At 42.8% G+C, this 19889-nt stretch overlaps 2 protein-coding genes across 2 annotated transcripts; one reads left to right on the top strand and one right to left on the bottom strand.

The window, feature by feature from the left end:
- Positions 1–228: 228 nt before the first annotated feature.
- ccdc12 (coiled-coil domain containing 12) lies at positions 229–8761 on the top strand. The gene is made up of 7 exons (XM_070966362.1): positions 229–356; positions 4574–4644; positions 7111–7190; positions 7406–7467; positions 7567–7601; positions 7694–7770; positions 8293–8761. The coding sequence occupies exons 1-7, from the start codon at positions 237–239 to the stop codon at positions 8370–8372; spliced, it is 525 nt and encodes a 174-aa protein (XP_070822463.1). The 5' UTR covers positions 229–236; the 3' UTR covers positions 8373–8761.
- A 180-nt stretch (positions 8762–8941) lies between these two features.
- Positions 8942–19889, bottom strand: LOC139333734 (kinesin-like protein KIFC3). Its single transcript, XM_070966361.1, has 20 exons — positions 19537–19889; positions 19220–19339; positions 18898–18994; positions 18579–18736; positions 18195–18447; positions 15913–16085; positions 15414–15479; positions 15034–15171; positions 14047–14244; positions 13647–13820; positions 12900–13047; positions 11964–12094; positions 11761–11872; positions 11506–11687; positions 11328–11432; positions 11109–11239; positions 10896–11016; positions 10681–10810; positions 10231–10460; positions 8942–10125 (listed from the first exon to the last, which is right to left on the bottom strand). The coding sequence occupies exons 2-20, from the start codon at positions 19316–19318 to the stop codon at positions 10000–10002; spliced, it is 2772 nt and encodes a 923-aa protein (XP_070822462.1). The 5' UTR covers positions 19319–19339; positions 19537–19889; the 3' UTR covers positions 8942–9999.

Here is a 19889-nt window from a genome sequence, read left to right as displayed (position 1 = left end):
TAACTCCTACATAAGGTTGTTAGTGTTTAGATTTTAGAAAATCTCTTTACCTTCAATACAAATTCAATTTCTAAATGAGAATGTTTGAAATCCAATCAATAATAATAACAATAATAATATGGATAATGCTGAAGAAATTTGTCAAGAAAACACAAATACTATCGATCAGGCAACAGGCCACTGTAATCGATGTGGTCGACGGTCGTTTCTACATCCTCAGGCAGGACCGTCAATGGATGTCAGAGACAACTGAGCGGCGTTTGCAAGTAAACATGGAGCGAAATGTTGGCTCGCTACGAGAGCAGGCCCTGAAGAGAAAGGAGAGGCTAAAAGCTCTAAGAGACAAAAAAATTCATGTAAGTGCTTTGTCTGAGGATGTCTGTTTTTTTAGAAATGCAACATAGCCGGTAAACAGCGCTTCATTTTGTCAGTAAGGTAGCTAACGTTAGCTGACTTAGCTTGTAGAGAGCGTTAGCATAGTCGTTAAACTTAGCAAATCAGTCACAAAGTTGGTTCATGGATATGTTGATGTGCTCTGACAGGATGTATCTCTTGGTTTTGATATTTAATTTAGATCTAGTTAAGTTCAACATTGACTTTACAGTTTATCCGGTTTGCCTGTGCAGCTAATTTCCGAAGCTAACTTGAATGGACTTCTGTCTCAGAGACGAAGATAACCTGTAGTCATGTGTGAAAGTTAGTATCTTAGCTAAATCTTAGTTAATAAGAATTGACTAGAATACGTGGGTAGTTTACAACAACAGTCCCTGTATATTTACCACAGTCACTCAGTTTATAGATCATTTGGGAAATACCAAAATCAAACAGAAGTCACATGTTCAAATTAGCCTCTCAACTTTTGGGTCTCTTATTATACTGTTTGTGCTTTTGAGGCATTTCAGGGTATTTTGTATACACAGATCAACCCTTATGCTTATCTGTACAGTGTTTGGTAAAACCGGAGCTGTATTAATAGCTAGACTTCCTTGTATTTAAGAAATTTGTTGGATGCTCAGCAATGCATTTAAAAGATTGTTGACAGACAGAGGAACAGGATAGATGGTGGCTGCAGGGCCAGGTGCTCTGTCCCATTCTTTATGTTAGGATCTCTGCTGATTCACAGTGATATGAATCTTTTTTTTTTTTTTTTTAAGGTTTCTCATTTTAATCTGTATTTTGAACAGTTTCTCTGATATAGATATATGCGGACACCAGTGGTTTTAAACGTCTTGAACTGGGGAAAAGTAGTCAGAGAAATCCTGAGGATATCAGGGAATTTCTTTAAGAATAAATAAATGCGATAAATAAGGATATCAGCCATTTACTTTTGTGAAATCTTTGAATTGATTTAACAATAATCCTTGATTCTAAAAAATATGATAGCTTGATTGTTTAGAGCCCCTCACATCCTTTGCCAAATAGACCCCAGATTAACAAGCGCATGTTGGAGGAAATGTGGAGTGGAGTCTACAAACCATTCACATGTATTTTGGAGGGTTATATATTATATTTACTGCATATATGTTTACTTCATACATACATACATATATATGTATATTAGTCTCAGTATGGTAAAATAACTTTCATGCTGAGACTGCAACATCCACAATTCAGAGACCGATGGTCATGGCGGATGGAGGCATGCAGCTAGACATGCTTGAGAAACCTTTGTGTTTCATCAGTTTGTATTTAGTAGCGTCCTGGTGATGTGTAGAGTAATTGCTGTTAGCAATGTCAGTTTTTAATGTCAGTTTCTGTTATTTTCAGAGTGTATGTTGCTTAGTTTCTTGTATGTGGTGCCTGCTTATTGATTTTGTTGTTTTGTGATTTTTGTTGTGTAACTAATGGTTTTGTAAACACACAGTTTCTAAATGGTACTGTCCCATAGATGGAAATGATGAGTTGATGAGGAGGCAAAGGGCAGTGGATGAGGGAAGAGATGAAGATGTACATGTGTAGGGGTGTGTGTTTGGATGTGTGTCTGGATGAACGCAGAGGTGAGGGTGGTGTGGAGGGAAGTTTTAGATTTCTAGAGAGTAAACTTTAACAGAAAAATGTTGTGGTAACTGGGACTTGTGTTTGTTTATCTTTGCCCTATCAAGTTCGTTGTCACACAGCTTTAAACTGGACAATGTGGCATGCCAGTAAAAATCCACTTCTTATGGAGGAAGGTGGAATAAGAGAGAAATTAACTTTTACTGCTGTAAAAGAGGATTTGAATGAAATGTGGAGATAGTTCATTTACATGAAAATTCAGTGGGGGAAAACAAATAACAGCACATCTCTGGCCACTGCCACACGCTGCACTGTAAAATAGGGTTTGGCGGTAATCCGGTATTAAGGTATCCCGGTATCTAAAAATAGCAACGGTATCAGTTTCATTACCGTCATTAAAAAAAATGCTGCGCATATAGGTCTATAGGGGTCTAACATAATTGTAGCATCATCATAACAAAAATGAAGTCCACTTCGTTCAATGTATCTGGTTGAATTTTTACTCGAGAAAAAGGTGACTGTGCAAAATTACATACTAAAAAAATGAACCTGAGCAGTTTTACAGATGTTTTAACACAGGTATGTCCAGGCGCTCATATGGGCGCGTCTGGGCAGAGTACCGTTATCTCGTCCAAGCACACGGAGAAACTCCTCTGTTGAAAACACCTTTTCAGCCTTTTTCTGCTTGCTATTATTTTTAGCTCTCATAAAAGGACGAAATGCAAATAAAACTGTAAAATAACATTTCGGGCTGCTCAGCAGAGTCCTCTGTGAGCGCTCTGCTCTTTCATGAGACGGAGCGATGAAACTAACTGCGTGGTTTCGCTGGTCAATAGCTCAGCGACCCGACCACATTCACCATAGAAACACCAATGGCGATCCAGCAGGAAGTAACCCCAGAGATAGGTTATTGCATGAAGAGCGCTCCCTCCAATCTAGAAACCACCTCCTTTTTATGTAAACAAGCAGGACCTTCGTGATTGATCTCAAACTAACACAGTCTCAGAGTCATAGGAGGAGACATTAGCAGCATTTTTTCGGGCTGGAATATAACATATGACCACAAAACAGCAAACGTAAAACTTATGATATAGCGAAGTTTTTTTCTGGTACTTTTTTGGCTGCTAGCTCACCGAGTTTACGTCGCACAGTGAGGAGGCAGACATCTTCGTCATCATCAGACTCTCTGCTTTCATATGATACCGGGCTTTGGTCGTTTGCGTGAAGTGGTGAAATCAGCAGATAGTGCCATTGACGTGCGCTGTTTTCGTGTTTGTTGTTAAATGCGCACATAATTTCGTGGGGTATGAATTATGTTTCGTTTGGGTGACAATGCTTGGTAGAGGCTTTTAACTGAGTTTCTCACCGTCATTCTGGTTTGCTACAAGTTAGGACTGGTGCTTCTTCGCTTGAGCATTGACCGTCTGAACTGCGCGCATGTCACGCTGCCCTGCAAAGTGATTTTTAATTAGTCACGGTAATACCGTATGCCCCGGGAAAATGTGGGGAAAGTTTGACGGTATCAAAATTTGGATACCGCCCAACTCTACTGTAAAGTTTAAGTTATGTGTCAGAGGTGTTTGAGAACTCTGTCTTATCAGCAGCATTGTACTTTCAGCAAATTGTGCCAGTGATAAATTCACTATCCCAACCTTTGGTCTCGGCCCACATGTTCTACTGGACTGAGAGCAGATCATTGGAGCAGAGTTTCACTTGCTCCCTGTGTTGAACCACTGAAACATTACATTTGTTCTGCTCCATTGTGACAGTCATTCAGTTCTGGAAATGATTTCTTCTTGCAACAGGAAACCTTGTTCAGTGTGTAAGCCACTGTTCTGGCAGTTCGACTCCAGCGTGTTTCTCTCAGCTAGTGTTGAACAGAAGCATACTGGCTTGGCTAGCGATGTTTGATAAACGATTGTTGACATTCCTGAAGCTGGGGCTTGTTTTCCTTTTGTGCTGCACTTCAAGAATGAGTCAGTCCCCCGAATTGTTCTCGCAGGTGGACAGGAAGCCTCTTCAGGAAAATGGAAGATGGGAGGAGTTCAATATGCTTGTTACTCTGTTCACTTGGGGTCAATATAATGTTTCCCTGAATTTCTGCAAGCCTATGTCATGATTTGGAGAAAGTGGATGATTTAGTGTAGGCCACAGTCTGAAATGCTGCTGCTGTTAGCTTTTTTGTTGTTACAGCTCATCCTGAAGCAACAAGTGATTTGATTTTCCTAATTTAATCGGCCCAGTTCTGAAAGTTCAGCATCTCCTAAATAGTTAAAAGCCTTCAGTAATAGTCAAGCTTAAAATGTTACTTTTTCATTTGAGTCCCAAATAATGACTTTTACTTAATTACTCTGTGAAATGGGCTGATGCTTAGGTTAAAGGGCTCATCTTTTTGCCTCTGTCTTGTGTAGTTGTCAGTATTTATTGAATATTTCAATGTTTCTTTATCTCAGAATACAATATTAAAAATTTTGCTAATTCTGGCCAGTCCATTGACTGAAGAATGAGATTTTTACTTTGGAAATACTTTATGGTAAATTGAAGTTATTTCAAAGATGGCTTGGTGATATTTTTACAGGGGCAAGAGGACGATGGGGAGCCAGAGAAGAAAAAAACTTTACTAGATGAGACTACTGAGGAGAGGCACAGGTTGGTTCATCACAGCACACACAAAAATAGCTGTTATTTGCTTGTTTTTATTGTTTATTTTCATCACATCTTCAATAAAAGCACATCATGATTTTTGCAACTGTTGCTTATTGTTGCTCGACCTTTCACTTGAGTCTTTTGAAGCTGCACAAGCGGAACTGAAACTGATATAGAAGTACATCCTCAAATCTTCAGAGCATTTATCTGACCATTATCTGAACACCATCTTCTTGTAACACCGCCCAGTGCAGGTTGTGAGATGTAGTGTTTACACTGGGCCGGCTCACAGCCTCGTGCTATTAACTGCTCAAATATCCAGCAGGTTACTCAACTCAGTCAGTAGGAATGAGCAGCCATCTTTCCTGTCCTACAGGACCTTTTTTTCCATTGTTTATATTTAATGACTGCACTGAGGGAGTGCCACTGTGTTTCCTCCAGTCCGATAGAACAGATCTCTCTCATGAGAATAGCTGCAGAGACTAAAGGCCTAATTTAGACATTTGTTAGTCAAGAGAAAAGGTCAGTGTTCAATGTATTCTGAGTTTTTTTTAATCTGTGTTTTGCTCAGTTGAGACACACATCTGTAGCAGAGTGTGAGTATAATGTGTCTTGCTATTAAAATTTCATGAGAGATCAAATTTCCAAAACAAGCCATGAAAGAACACAACAATCTCACACAAGTTGTGGATGATGGATGGATGATCCACAAGTTTTTAATATGTTGGGCTTTTACAGCTCTGTGTGTGTTATCATACATTCCTCCACCCCTATTCCACAAAAGGCACCAGCCACACCAGGCAGCTCTTCCTGTTAAGTCTTGTTAAGTGTTGTTAGAGCTACTGTTTCCAGATAGACTGACAGGTAAGTAGATTTAACATAATAGGAAATAGCAAATGTGTTTCAAGTTCAGAAGCCTCTAAGATAATGAGCTAATTACATGTTAGCTTTAACAACCTCTGTGACTCATGTGGAAATGAAAAGGCTGATTGTCGTCTGGAGTTATTTTTGCTGTGGAGACAGGGGCAGGTAGATTGATAAGAGTGCGTAAAGATTCAAACACTGACTCACCTCCTCCTCCTCCACAACCATTCACTCTAAACATTTGGAGAGGGCCACACTTGGGTCAATGCTGCGAATTTATGACTGGCTCTCTTTGATGCCGCTGCTTGAAGTGGAAATGCGGAAGCGAACTCTTAAAGTTTGGACGCATCAAACTAAAAGACAATGTAGAAAGATTACGTGTCCAGCCTGTTTTTCTCTGCCCTGCCTGTGGTGGGACTTAAGAGGGCAATGTTCTTCAGTATGTGTCTGCCCATCTGTGCTTTGGTCCTCCGCTGGGGTGCGTGACCCCTCATTAGTTTTTTCTATAATACATTATGGTGACCCCATTCACCACCCCCTTTGTGCCACAGTTTCTACAAGAAATGTAAAATTCTAAGACATTATAAAGGAGATTGCACCAAATCTTGCTTCTCAGAGGACGATCTTTAGAGATAAATTATCTGTTTATCACCTGTAGGCCCTGGCCAGGTGTGAAGTTAGTGACCTAAAGTCAGCCTAATATCAAGAAACAAGTTTCCTTCATTTTATTATAGTTGCTGTCTAAGTTCATGTCATTTTTATATTACTTATGATTTTATTTCACTTTAAATGAATAAATAAATAAATTACATTAAGTGTGTGTGTGTGTGTGTGTGTGTGTGTGTGTGTGTGTGTGTGTGTGTGTGTGTGTGTGTGTGTGTGTGTGTGTGTGTGTGTGTGTGAGAGAGTGGCACAAGAATTCAGTTTAAGGTTGAGCAGGAGGCAGAGAGAGATGTGTGGACGAGGAGTGGACCCCAGTCAGCCAAAGGCAGAACATGACCAGCATTCCTGCCCTACCCATACAAGGCATTGGTCTGTCTGTCGGTAGCAGGGGTGTGACAAATGTACCAAGGGTGCACCCTCTCGAGCCTCATCACAAATCCACATTAAGCCCACAACAGCTGATAACTCTCTTGGTCCGTGCTTGGTCAGACAGTAGTTCATGGCTGCCCCTGGACTTTGGGTATAATCTGCAGAGATGTCAGCTAAACTCGCCAAGAATTCCTGTGTGTGGAGATGTGATGAAAGACTGCGTAATTCAACATCAAGGAAAGCATTCCTCAGCTGCTCGCTGCTCTCCTCAAGTCCGTGCCCAGGAGCAGGTGGAACATGTTAATCAGACGTGTTCATAGGAATAAAGAGGGACATTATACCCGACCCCCTTCAGACATTAGAGGTGCAGCTGTGTAGGATTTGCAGATGGTCTTTTATGCTCCTTAATCTCTAGTGGAATATATTTGCCTACACTGCCACCCCCTGGATTTTCACAAGTGTGTGTGGAAAAAGAGTGAGAGAGACCTGTTGATTGATAATGTATCAGTTAGCATCTCTTATCAAACCTACCACTAAAAGTAGACGTTTGTGACTGTGTATTTTGGTCCTCAGAGAGCTGAAGCTGAGGAACTACACACCAGAGGATGAAGAGCTTAAGGGGAGGCAGGTGCCCAAAGCCAAACCTGCATCAGGTGAGAATTCGTCAGTCATTGACAAGCTTTGAAAAAACAAACAAACAAACCATCAACTCAGATGATTTTAATGTCACAGTGCCTTTCTGTTGAGTGCTGTTAGTATCATACTGTCATTACTTTACTTCCTGGAAGGTCATAGCACATGAGTGTTGCCCACTGCTGCCATTGTCTTGTATCCTTTATGACTCATGATATGTATTCTTTGCTTGCAGTGGAGGATAAAGTAAAAGACCAGTTAGAGGCTGCTCATCCAGAGCCCATCATTGAAGAAGTGGTGAGTACTCCTTTCCGTCCAAGTGTGATTTCCTCTTTTGAAGAAGCATAGTAGTTGTGGTGGTTGTAGTTGCCATATTCAGCTATTGTCTTTCCACAGGATTTAGCCAACCTCGCCCCAAGAAAACCCGACTGGTATGAGCTTTTTGAAAATTATTTTCCATCCTGTGCATGAAATCAAAGATGATTTGTCACTGACATTGTCTTTTTGTTGATTCTGTATCTAGGGATCTAAAGCGTGATGTGGCAAAGAAACTGGAGAAGTTGGAGAGGAGAACGCAGAGAGCAATCGCTGAGCTCATCCGTTAGTATTTCCCTCTTCAGGTTTTTGCGTTTTATCACTGAATTTTGCTGTCACCATAGAGACCGGCCTGTCTGAGCCGGCCGTGAATTATTAGGCTAATTGCTTTGTGGTTTCCAGACTCCACGGAGATTCGAAGCCATCTGATAACATCAATGGTGTGATTCCTCCACTGATGTGTGAGCCACTTTCTAAAAATAGGCGTGAGCTTTCACAGAGAGCACAGAACAGGTTTAAAAGTTAAGGCTGTCCCTCATCGTGATGTGTGACAGACTAATTGCTCTCATTTTCATTGCATTTCTGTGAACATGTGTACTCACAATAACACAATTAATACATTCCAGTTCATAATGGCATTTAAATATAAACAACAGTCAATCGTGTCAATTTGGTCGTAGGGATGCTTGGTTACAGAGTGGTGCATTTTATCCACTCATCCTGAATGAAAACTTCATCAGTGTCATGGCCAACATTCAGGATCTACACATAGATGCAACAAGTGAGTGTTTGTGTGTGTGTGTGCAGGGGATCGTCTCCAAGGCAGTGACCAGGAGTTGGCCGCCGTGGTGGGAGCTGTTGGAATGGAGGAGGGAGACTCAGACTGAATCCAAGATGTGATTACAAAAAAAGATTACAGAGGAGAGGCCTTGCTTTACTGGGACTGTTCTGTCACATCTGTGTCGTGTTCAAAGAGATGTCCACTTACCTCGCTGCAAGGAGTAAAAAGACGTTTTGTCAGGTCTTCATATTCCCTTCCTACCTTGTCTCGTTGCATTACTACATATGAATATGTAGTAGTATGTTCACTCTTTGTGGTTTATTGATGTGCATCGACGTTTTGTTGTAATTTTTATATTTCAAGTAAAAGAATGTGATGTTTTCAAAAGTCGGATTATTACTTTGATGCATTTTGCCTTAATTGGAAAGTCGGGGTGATCCTTTATCACGGTATTTGTAATTTTATATCATGATATCAATATATATTGTGATATGGTACATTCTGCAGAAAAACACTTCACAGTGATGCAAAAATTGCCTAAAAATCTACCTAAAAATAGCCTAATGCATCCAGAGATGTTCAAGGGACCACAGTGAAACAGACATGTCCCCTCCTGATGGGGTGCAGTAGAGAATCCGGAAAGGAAGTGAAAGGGTCCAATGAGAGAAAAGACACTTTTTAAATACATCATATTTATTCAGAAAATTACCTGAATCATCATGAAGTGACCCCTATCGTAGTTACTGTAACATCAATGACTTGCTACACTTGAATCAGGAGTTCGTGTTGATTCAGTGGGTGATAAATAGAACAGTGATGAACAGTTAACAGTAAGCTGTTTTTGGTATGACATTCACAAGTGATAACTATTGCAAGCACCTAAATACCTGTTTTCAACGGAAACACTCACAGTAAAGTGCATCTTCTATCCACGTAGGCCCAAACTGTCTCCTCGATGAGGAGGATATTGCACAGTTCATTGCGTTACCACTCTTAATACAAGGCCACCTGCTCTCTTTCTTCTTTTCCCAAGAGGCAAATTATCAAGGCTCCAAAGAGGAACAGAAAGCGCTCTTCTGAAGTTCACAAAAACTACACTAATATGTGACTTAAGTGTCATTGAAATGCTTCTGACATAGTTTTGCTACAAAACAGATTCTCCTACACACTACAACCTCCAAAAATATGCAACATTGGAGATGAAGCTCACAAACTACAGACATTTATAGCAAGATGATTAATACAGAAAAAACTGAAGTGTTGTGGCTCTGGAAGCTTGATGAAACTGTTTGAACATGATGCTGCACTAAACACTGCAAGAAACCTCACAAGGCTGACGAGATCTTACGAGATAAATCCAGGGTGGCATTTTGGCATTTAATAAAAAGGAAAGTGAGATATTGTAGTTGAAGGAAGCAGCCAATCTTAAATCATGGGGGAGTCCGAGGTTGTTATGGCACTGGAATAAATACTCCTGCATGCAGATTACTTAATGATAAAGTCTTACCACTTGTCAGAAGCAGAAAATGCAAGGAGGAGGCCAATATCCTCAATGCCAACAATCAAAGGCTGGCATTCAGGTGCCACACAGACCTCCACACATTTAGCCCTTGAGCAGGATTGCTGTTGATCTCATTGACGCTGTAGCATTATGATTGGTCGGTAGGGTGGATGATAATCTCGCTGATGCATTTGTGGCTTCCTGGGAACAGGAGGCGGTTGATTCCAGGCTGTCAGTCGCACAGTCCGCCACCAGACTCGATCTTCCTGGCTGCAGGACCCAGTTCCACCTTGCAAACCCTCTGGGCAAACTTCAGTGAGCAAAGTGTCTCTCCCACATTGCTCTCCAGTGCAGACACCTTTGGCAGGAAAGAAAAGAAAACAAGGCTCATAACAAGCATCAGAAAAGATGCAATTTACTGCCATACTTCAAAAAATCTATACATTCGGAGCAGCAATCTCACCTGCACCACCATGACAGTCTTGCTGCCTTTGCCCAGCGAGTCTTGCAATAAGTACGTGAGGCGAGAGTTCCTGAAAGGGATATGAGTCTGCCGAGCTCTCAGGGCCTGAATTACGTCCCCCAGTGCCAGCAGGGAGCGGTTGATATTCTGGGCCTCTTTCAGCCTCTCTCCCTCTGCACCAGACTTCCAGACCCTCTCTGAGCCAGCCAGGTCCACCAGGTTCAACTTGCCTGTGGACAGAAATGTCAATTCAGAGAAAAGGTGAAGCGATGAAGGCAAGTCATCTCTGAATCTGAATCCTGATCAGAAGCTTCCCTTTTGTGCCTTTTCTCTCTCTCCACCTTCTTTCTGCTTAAAGACTGTAGATACTGACAATGATGTCCCTCAGGTATTAACAAGGAGCCTTTCCTACACTTTCCCTGTTGACGGTGAAATGCATGTGTGACTGACCGGTGGTTTTGGACCCGGTGGCGAGGTCAGTGCCCTGAACGGTGATGCAGAGCAGAGCATGGGAACGGGAGCTGTGCTGGTTCATCTGAGTGCCGAAGGTGATCCTGTTCCTCCGGGCTGTGGCTAAAATCTTCACACAAACAAGAATAATTAGTATCAGTGTAATGTCTCGTTTTTAAAGTGGAGTATGGGTTGTTTAAAACACACTGCATCACCTTCTTGATGTGTTGAAAGCTCTTAACTTCGATGACCCTGAGGCCCGGAACATGCAGCTGTCCTGTTCCATCCGGGTTGATTTTTATGTCCAGTTTTTCTCCGTCCTTACTCAGCAGGTCTCTGAGAAGCAAAATATAACACCATCAATAAAACAAACAACGTCGAGTAGCTGTAAATTTGGCTGTCTGGTGAGAAAGTGCTGCATGCTGTACCTTAGCACCTCATTGTAGATCTCCACAGAGCTGACAGTGACGGTATAAGACCACATGTCCTTCCTCTCTTCGATCTCACTGAAGAGATGCTTCAGGGCTCGCTGGTTGATGCCTGGGTTCTCCACACTGCCCTGAAAATCAGAGGATTATCAGCCTGCACCCTGTATTATGGATCGTCACTCAACGGCAACAATAATGCTGTCCAACTAGAGAACATACCTCCATGGTGTACGTTTTTCCAGAACCAGTCTGCCCATATGCAAATATGCAGACATGGTAGCCATCGATGCAGGACGTCACCAGAGGCTCAATCTCCTGAAAGACCTGATGAAACCAAACAAAGGGTTAAAGTTCTCGCTGCGACTATATTTCCTGCACATGCTGTTCATTTGCATACCTCCTCCTGTGTGGCCTGAGGGTGGAAGACCTTGTCCAGTTCAAAGATGCGACCTTTTCCTTTGTTCAGCACGTTGAGCGAGGACTCGTTGTTTGGGTCTGTCGTCACCACCACAGACTGGCCCTCCTCGTGCTGGTCCTCCTTCAGCACAGGCTTCACACGGCACAGCACGCGAATGTTGCCTAAAAAAAACAAGGCAGCCCAGTTAATGACACAGATTTCATTTTCTGCAGTGACTTTTATTTGTCTGCATACCTTTCAGCTCCACCAGCTGCTCATGGTACTTCCTGCGCAGCGCAACCTCTTTCCTATATTTCTCCAGAAGGTCTTTGTTGGCTTCAGACATCTCGCTGATAGCTGCTGAAATCTGCCACAGACAAAAGACAGCCAAAGACTGCTTAGCAGGCTTGTCAGTTTGGTCAGATTAGCCGTTCCACTACACAGAGGGGACTGAGTACCTGTTTTTTTGCGTCACTGATAGCTGCTCCGTAAAAGTCTGAGAAGTTTCGAACCTGGCTCCTCAGACTGGTGTAGTCTGTCTTCATGGAGCGCAAAGTTGGAGGGAGTGCTGTCAGACGCTTCTGCAAGCCTGACAAAAATAAAAACCTATGTAGAATCACGCTCAAATAGAGTTTTGTCTCTTCAAAAGTAATAGTTTGACATTTTTTGGAAAATATGCTCATTTGCTTTCTTGTTGAGGTGCTGTGACTTCCTGGAGTCTCATGGTGATGATGACAAGGAGCTCCAGGAAGTCACTGCACCCAATCAAGAAATAGACTGACCCATAACTCCCCTATAAAAGCATAAAGTGTTGTTTTTACACTTTCTGTATGGATTATACAAATGAGAACGTGTTTATTGGTAGTGCTGTTAGGCAGATTTTGTTTCATTTGGACAATGTTACACCAGCAGACACAAGGGTGGTATTAATCTTCTCATCTCACCCTCGGCAGTACAAAAGTAAATAGGTTCATTTTGCAAAATGATGAACTTTGTCTTCAAGGACATTTTTCTTTCATTTTTTTGCATGCAGAAACCAAGATATCCTTGTTTGGGGTTTTAAAGGACCAGTGTGTAGCATTCAGTGGCATCTAGTGGTGAGAATATGCAAATGAACACCCCTTGCCTCACCCCTCCCTCTCTGCAGTGTGTGACTGGTCTGTCTGCTCTGGGTTGCTCTAGTGTAGAAACATGGCAAGATGGTGGATACTGTGGAAGAGGAGCCACTCTCTCTGTAGATATAAAGAGCTCATTCTAAGGTAACAAAGCACAAAAAGTCTTATTTTCAGGTGATTATACATGAATCCATGTAAATATTATATTCCATTTCTGCCAAACATCCCCTAAATTCTGCACACTGGTCCTTTAATTAGGCGGTGTTCGGTGTAACTCACTGAAGAATTGGTCCTGCAGGTTCTGAAAGTGCTCGGCTGAGCAGCTGGCAGCAGCCTTCACAGCTTCCTCCTTCCTTTCCTCCAAGTGGCCAATCTCTTTCAACAGTTCCTCTCTCAGTTTACCAATTTCTCTCTCATACGCTGCAATCTGTAAAAGGTTCAGCACAGTAATTTGTCAATCTGTCAGCTCGACGGGTCCAATCTGTGCAGGTTCAGCTCTGTAATGAGTTCATCTGTCAATGAAATTGATCCAGGTTGTGAATTTCCAGCAGCGAAGTGGAAACTTCCTCCTTCTGCCTGTGATTTTCTCTCCTTTGATCATCTGTTCTCTAAACACGGAGTGGTTTATTCATCCCTCTAGACTTTGTCAGCCCTGTCTCTTTCATTTTTTAAAATGAGAGTTGATGGCACCAGGATGACCATCTGGGATGTGTTGCCTCTTAGTGGCCAGCAGCCAACAGTAATAATTTGGGTACTGATGGATATTTAGCATCATTATGGAACATTATTGTCAAAAGCCCACATGATGGCTCACAATTTATGTCCAGCTTGTTTCTGCACAATGATTTACATCCCAAAACATAGGTCACGTATATCAAGTACAAACTGCTTTATACAGTATAAAAAATCAGTTTAATCCACTGGTGTGTGTGTGTGTATCACTGTGTTTGTTTACATTATAAAGCAGATAAGACAGGTAAGAGTTCAAGGCAAGCTATTTACGTGTGATTCTGCAGCCTCTGATACCTTGTGCTGAAGATTACAGCTGTATTCATCAGACTTCCTGATTTGCTCCTCCAGCTGTTTGCACCGCTCATTCTGATGGGTCAGCTTTTCAGACAGTAGCTCATTTCTCTGCCTGGCTTTAGTCAGGTGCTTTAATGTGGCAGGTGATTCCACCTCCACAGTCTGGGTGACATACTGAGAGAGAAAACAAATCTGAATCATCTACTCAACTAACATGAAAAACAAGGAGGCAGTGTGTATTTAATTGCAGTTTTGTTTTTTTATTCCTTCTTTATAAGTAATATTGATGTGTTTCCAGTCAATATATCTCACCCTCATATCCAACAAAAAGCTGTTGTATAATTTAAGCCACTCGGCAGTGTTCAAATCTATTTCGATAGCCAGTTCAGATGGGACTCACCTTCACCACTGGCTCCTTGCCTCTCTCTCTGTCCAACTCCAGCTGCAGCTCCCTCACTCGCTCCTCTCGTTTCCTCAGCTCCTCTCCTCTCCTCCACTCGCTTTGTTCGCTCTGTCGCTCCAGGTGAGACAGCTGCTCGGCACGCTGCTGCAGGGACATCTCCAGCTGCTGCACTCTGCTGCGGAGGTTTTCATTCTCCTAGCACAGCACATAAAACAAAGTACAGTACAAGCATTTGAGTTAGCGGCAGCAGTGGAGGAAGTATTTAGACAAGTGAAAGTCCTGAAAGTGCTGAAAATATTAAGTAAAAGCATAAGTAACATTAGGAAAATGTGCTTTAGGGTAAAAGCACCCCACCCCCACTGACTGTTAAACTATTATATCATTAACTATTATTCAGGCATTAATGGAAAAGCAGGATTTTGCTGTTGTGGTTTGTTGAGGTGGAGCTCATTTTGAACTATTTTGCATAGAACAAGTACTAGTACAAAGACAATATGATAAATATTTTTACCTCATCAACTTCATTGATTTCTGTAAATATATGTTTATTCTGAATTTGATGCAGCAACACGTTTCAAACAAGTTGGGACAGGAGCAACTAAAGACTGGGAAAGTTGTTGAATGCTCCGAAAACACCTGTTTGGATCATTCCACGGGTAAACAGGTTCATTGGTAACAGGTGATAGTATCATGATTGGGTATGAAAGAGGCATCCTGGAAAGGCTCAGTCGTTCACAAGCAAGGATGGAGCGAGGTTCAACACTTTGTGAACACATGATTGTATGAAGAAGATTTCTACATGGGCTCAGGGACACTTTGTAAAACTGTTGACGGTAAACACGATTCATTTTCATGTGACTGCATTCTGTTTTTATTCAAAGTGTCCCAACTTCTTTAGAATCTGGGTTGTATCTGCAGCCATCAGATAATCGCAGTGCCTCAGCAGCGCATCAGTGAGCTCTCAGCTGTGCTGGTGCGTCTCACCTTGATGAGCATGGTGCTGGACTGGGAGGGGATGGCTGACAGCTGCTGCAGGAGGCCTTGTGTAACGCTCAGGCTCTGTTTCAGACTCTCGTTCTCTGCTGATAGACACAGAACCCGCTTCTCTGAGTCTGTGGCCCCCTGAGGAAGTGAAACATGAGGTTCAGCGTAACAATGAGAGATGCATCAAAACAGAATTCTTTGCCATATTAATTCCTCACATACACAGTGTTTCTTCATCATAGATATATTATTTGAGGTGTTATACAAGCTTTCTACAGCATGGCATTTTATTCAGTGGGTGTGGGGATACAGCTTTGCTGATGACATGGAAAGTGACAAAGGCTTGACAATTGATTAAGTCAATAGTTAACAGTGCTTACAGTGGCTGTTCTCAGTCTTGACAGCTCCTCCTCGCGCTCCTCTATGCAGCTCTTGAGCTCATCAATCTGTGCAAGACATGGAACAATTAAAAGTTACTAACACAAGTTTGATTTCAGAATTTTTATTTAACCTTTTTCTGACCAGGACGTCTCTTGAGATGCACCATGTCTTGGCCATAGTGGTTGTGTAGGGTACATTACACAGAGTCGCATAAAAAATTTACAACACTCACATATATGCATAATGACATGAGACATCCTTCATTCATATGAAGGTATGCCTACAGTAACTATGTGTCTCTATACAGTAAGTTATGACACCTTCTCTTCCCCAAAACTTACAGGCATGAAATAATTAAGCATAACAGAATGGAGATTTTGTCATGAATAATTCATATTTTAACAGAAGAAATTTGTGCTTTTCAATTAATTATTTATGCATTTCAGGTAGGCTTATTTTCTATAAGAGATATAGCATAACTAATATGTAGCATCATACCTGCTGCTGAAAGGTCTGTATGCGAGAGTGTCTGTCTCTTTCCTTCTGCTCCAGCTGGGAGTGCAGCAGACGCAGTTCTCCTCTCAGCTTACTCCTCTCACCCTGCAGACCGTACAGAGACTCCACCAGCCTGTGGACACCAGCTTGTGTCCCCGCATCACCGCTGGGTTCACCTGAGGGACATAAATAAGAAAAACTACAATCAGACTCTCCATCAGCAACAGCAAAAGAACCCCCTGCCATCTTTGGATCCTTATTCACATTAGGCCGCACAGATCAGCAAATTTCCTTTGAACTTCCTCTGACCTGTTTTCTATATGTAATCCTTGCAGTTATGAACAATTTCCACAGTACGCTTGAATGCTTGTGTTTGTGTGTAATATTAATGAACATTAAAGATGCACTTAAAGCTCTTTCACACACCATGCAGTCACTCTGCACTGAAGTTAACATTATCGTTGCCGTGTTTCCACTCTCGAATCTCAAGGGTAACTTCACAGACCAATATAGGATTGTTGAAGCTTCTCACGTGCAGCCCGGATCATGTGCAGAGCCAGCATTCACATCTGTATATACGGTGCAACAACCTGCTGAAACTCCTATATTGTTCGCCAGGAACCCGAGCAGCATGGCCAACAGCGTTTCAATCTCCCTCCTCCTCAATGATTTATCGGGCTCTGTCACCTTTGATTTCCATTGTGGGGCCTTATGCTAATTCTATCTTCATGCCATGTCAGGTTTGCTGTGTCACAGTGGTGCAAGGAGAGGTGGTGGTGTCAGGAAGGAAGAAAAACATAAAGAGGCTGCAGCTGTGCATCAGGGGTGTTGATGCAAACGTGCTTGCAAGAAACGTGTAAAGTCTGTGAGCTGTTCTGGTCTGCAGAGACACTGTACATCTTAAAACAGCAGCTTGAGAATATGTCAGAAAACTTATTTCAGCAGATGATAAAGATTTTTCTAAGAATTTTGATTTCTTCTTGGTGAATGACCACTGAATGAAGAACCAGGCACAATGCACAAGTGGTGGAAATTCTGCACATCCAACAGGCACGGGATCATTCCTCCACTTGGGCCTGCACCTTGCATTACAGTAAATAAACAAAGCGAACAGCCTTGGGACACTGGGACTCCGGGCTATTTTTAGTCCAACACAAGTACACGTGGCACCTTGCATGTGCCAGACCTTGTAAGTGCATTTGCAGGGAATAAAACAGCACTCTCATCCATGTTTTATTCATGACTAAGAGCCACAGAGTCACTATCCAAGCACCAAAGACACTCCCAATTTAATCATGTATCTTGGTCCTGTGACTAATGAGAGTCAGTGCACATGAGGTCCTCTGCTTAAGCACACCTCCACAGTGAGGTTCATAGAGAAACTTTTCTGGTTATCATACAAATTGACATATTTCTCTAAGGCTGCATCAGTCAGCCTGAGGACAGGAATGTGATCTGACTACAACTTCACGGAGCCATGCAAGCTTAACAAGCTGTGCACACGTGCATGGAAAAGTGATGTAAGACACTGCAGTTGGCACATCAAACCTTCTGCACTGGGGTCAAAGAACCATCTGGTCAAATCTGAAACACAGCAGACACCGACATCTAAAGCCATGAGGTCAGCTGCAGCAGTGAAGTGTTAGTCTGGCCAGCTTGACTTGGACCAGCATGCACATAATCTAATCAGTCTGCTCTTTTGCTGATGTCTGTGTTCCTCCAGAAAAAAGGTGTCCCTGGCTAAAAAAAACTAATCTCAGGCCAACGGTAGAAAAACACTAAAGTGAATTACACAAGACATCGCCTAAAAAATTGATGAATTTAGAAAAAAAATCCCTTCCTTTGAATGAACTTCTCAAATCCTGCTCACATTTATCCACAGTAATGGAAAACTATAGATTCCCACAGCTGTAAAAGAGAGCACCAAACATCCTAATCTATGCTACATAAAATAATGGACATACACCTATTATGACGAGCATGTGAAACTGTCCTCTTAATCCACCCTCCTCCATCCATCAGATAATCTCATCCAATCTTAAATCTCATATCGATTTAAATCCACCTTTCGCCCCCTGTGCCATTTCATGCTCCTATTTTCACGCCAGCTACTTCTGTGTGGTTATTAAAAAAGCCATCATGACCTCTGCTTCTCTCTGCTTTTCATCATATCCACACCCACCATATGGAAATGTAACTCATCCTGTCTTGCACCTTAATTTCATCCTCCCCCACACATTTCTTTCCTCTCTCCTCCCCCTCTGCAGCCCTTCCCTTTCTCTCACCCTCGCTCAGTGGACTGGGGGTCTGCTGCTGGCTGATGGCCTCCTCCAGGCTGCTGATGATGCTGTTCTTGTCCCTGAGACGCTGGCGGTAGGACGCCCGCAGGGCTTTCATCTGCCGGCGGTGCTGGACGCGGTGCCTCTTCAGCTGGACCCGGTACTGGTCGGCCTGCTGCTGAAGCTGCTGGAAATGGGAGTACTGCTCCAGAAAAGTCAGCAAGTGGGACATCACCGCCACCAGGGGAGACTCTGACAACTGGGCAGCACAGAAGCACACATACACACAAGGTTTAGTGACACCGCAGAGGCTCCTATTTGGGGAACTGCAAATTTATGTTCCTGCATCAGGCAAGCTGCTGAGTCAAGGTGATGACACAGTTTTGCCACCTTTCCTGTTGTTTCCAGCTGAACTTGTGAGGCCCTCCTCTTCTCAGCCTCCTGCTTGAAGGACAAAAAGGCAGCCAGAGGAGTGCATGCTGGGATTTCAGGGCCATCTTTCTCATCCTCATCACTCAGAGATATTTCATCACTGTCACTGCTACTGCCTGGGTTACAACAAATCACATAAACAATTAACAGTAAAGATATGCACTAATTAATCAATTAATAGAAACTAGCCATATCATGAATAATGTATCCTTCTTCTGTTACACAGCAGCCTTTATGTTGGACTATAAATATTCTGAAATGCTAGCTGAGGACTCACTTGACTCACTAAGCTGAGCACAAGCCTTTTTTCCCATTTTGGAGGTGTGGCCATCTCTCCTTCTGCTCCCTGTTTCCATGGAAACAGGTCCTGGCTCCTGAGAACAGTAACGTATATGAGGGTCAGACAGTAAAATACACATACATATTAACACATTGCATACATAGGAATGCAGCCAAAGGGCAGAGCGATGACACCACTAATTTCTACATGCTTTATGATGGAGACTACAGCCTTTTCTGTACGGTGAGGTGTTGTTCCTCGCGTAAAATGTTTTCCCAAAGAGGACCCCTGAGGCTTGACTTGATGTGGCTAGACATACGTCTGAGGACGCTCCACACGCCCCCTCCAAGGCTTCCTCCTCCTCCTTCTTAAAGACAGTGTAGAAGATGTAGACTAAAAGGGAGTAGAAGGCATACATCTCCACGCTGTCCAAGAGTCCCTGTGAATGACAGATGAACTCAATAATCACATAAACCTTTATCGTGGTGCAGCAAAGCAGGAATTACCCCGCTGTTATTTTAACACACAAGTAAACTGATTATCAGAGGATGCATAATGATGCTGGTCTCGACTTCTCCACAGGTTCGCTTAATCATTCACCCCATCCCATCACGCACAATGCTTTATCTTCTTTACCTTATCACATATCGTCTCCTCTTTGGTGATGACAATCTGACACTCCCGCAGTTTGAATTTCCCTTTCACTCTCCATATGTGCTGTCAATGACAAATCTTCCCATGCAGCCCTTGTCCTCAGAGCTGCAAGAGCATCCCCGCGCTGCGTGCAGCTCCTGTTACTCCCTCTCCACCGTTCTCTCTCCAGCCCTTTCTCCTCCTCTCCACTTTGCTCCATCTACAGGCTGCATCTGCAGCGAGCATGCTCAGTGCAGTTTCCTAAACCGCTGCAGTGGTGGAGTGACAGATACAGAATGGAGACTGATTGAGCTCTGGGGGGGTTGATGCTGATAACAGCAGCTAGAGGCAGAGGT

The sequence above is a fragment of the Chaetodon trifascialis genome, chromosome 7 (assembly GCF_039877785.1).
Source record: "Chaetodon trifascialis isolate fChaTrf1 chromosome 7, fChaTrf1.hap1, whole genome shotgun sequence".
Classification (NCBI taxonomy): domain Eukaryota; kingdom Metazoa; phylum Chordata; class Actinopteri; order Chaetodontiformes; family Chaetodontidae; genus Chaetodon; species Chaetodon trifascialis.
Note: the sequence above shows the minus strand (reverse complement) of the source record. Positions and strands in the feature narration are given on the sequence as shown.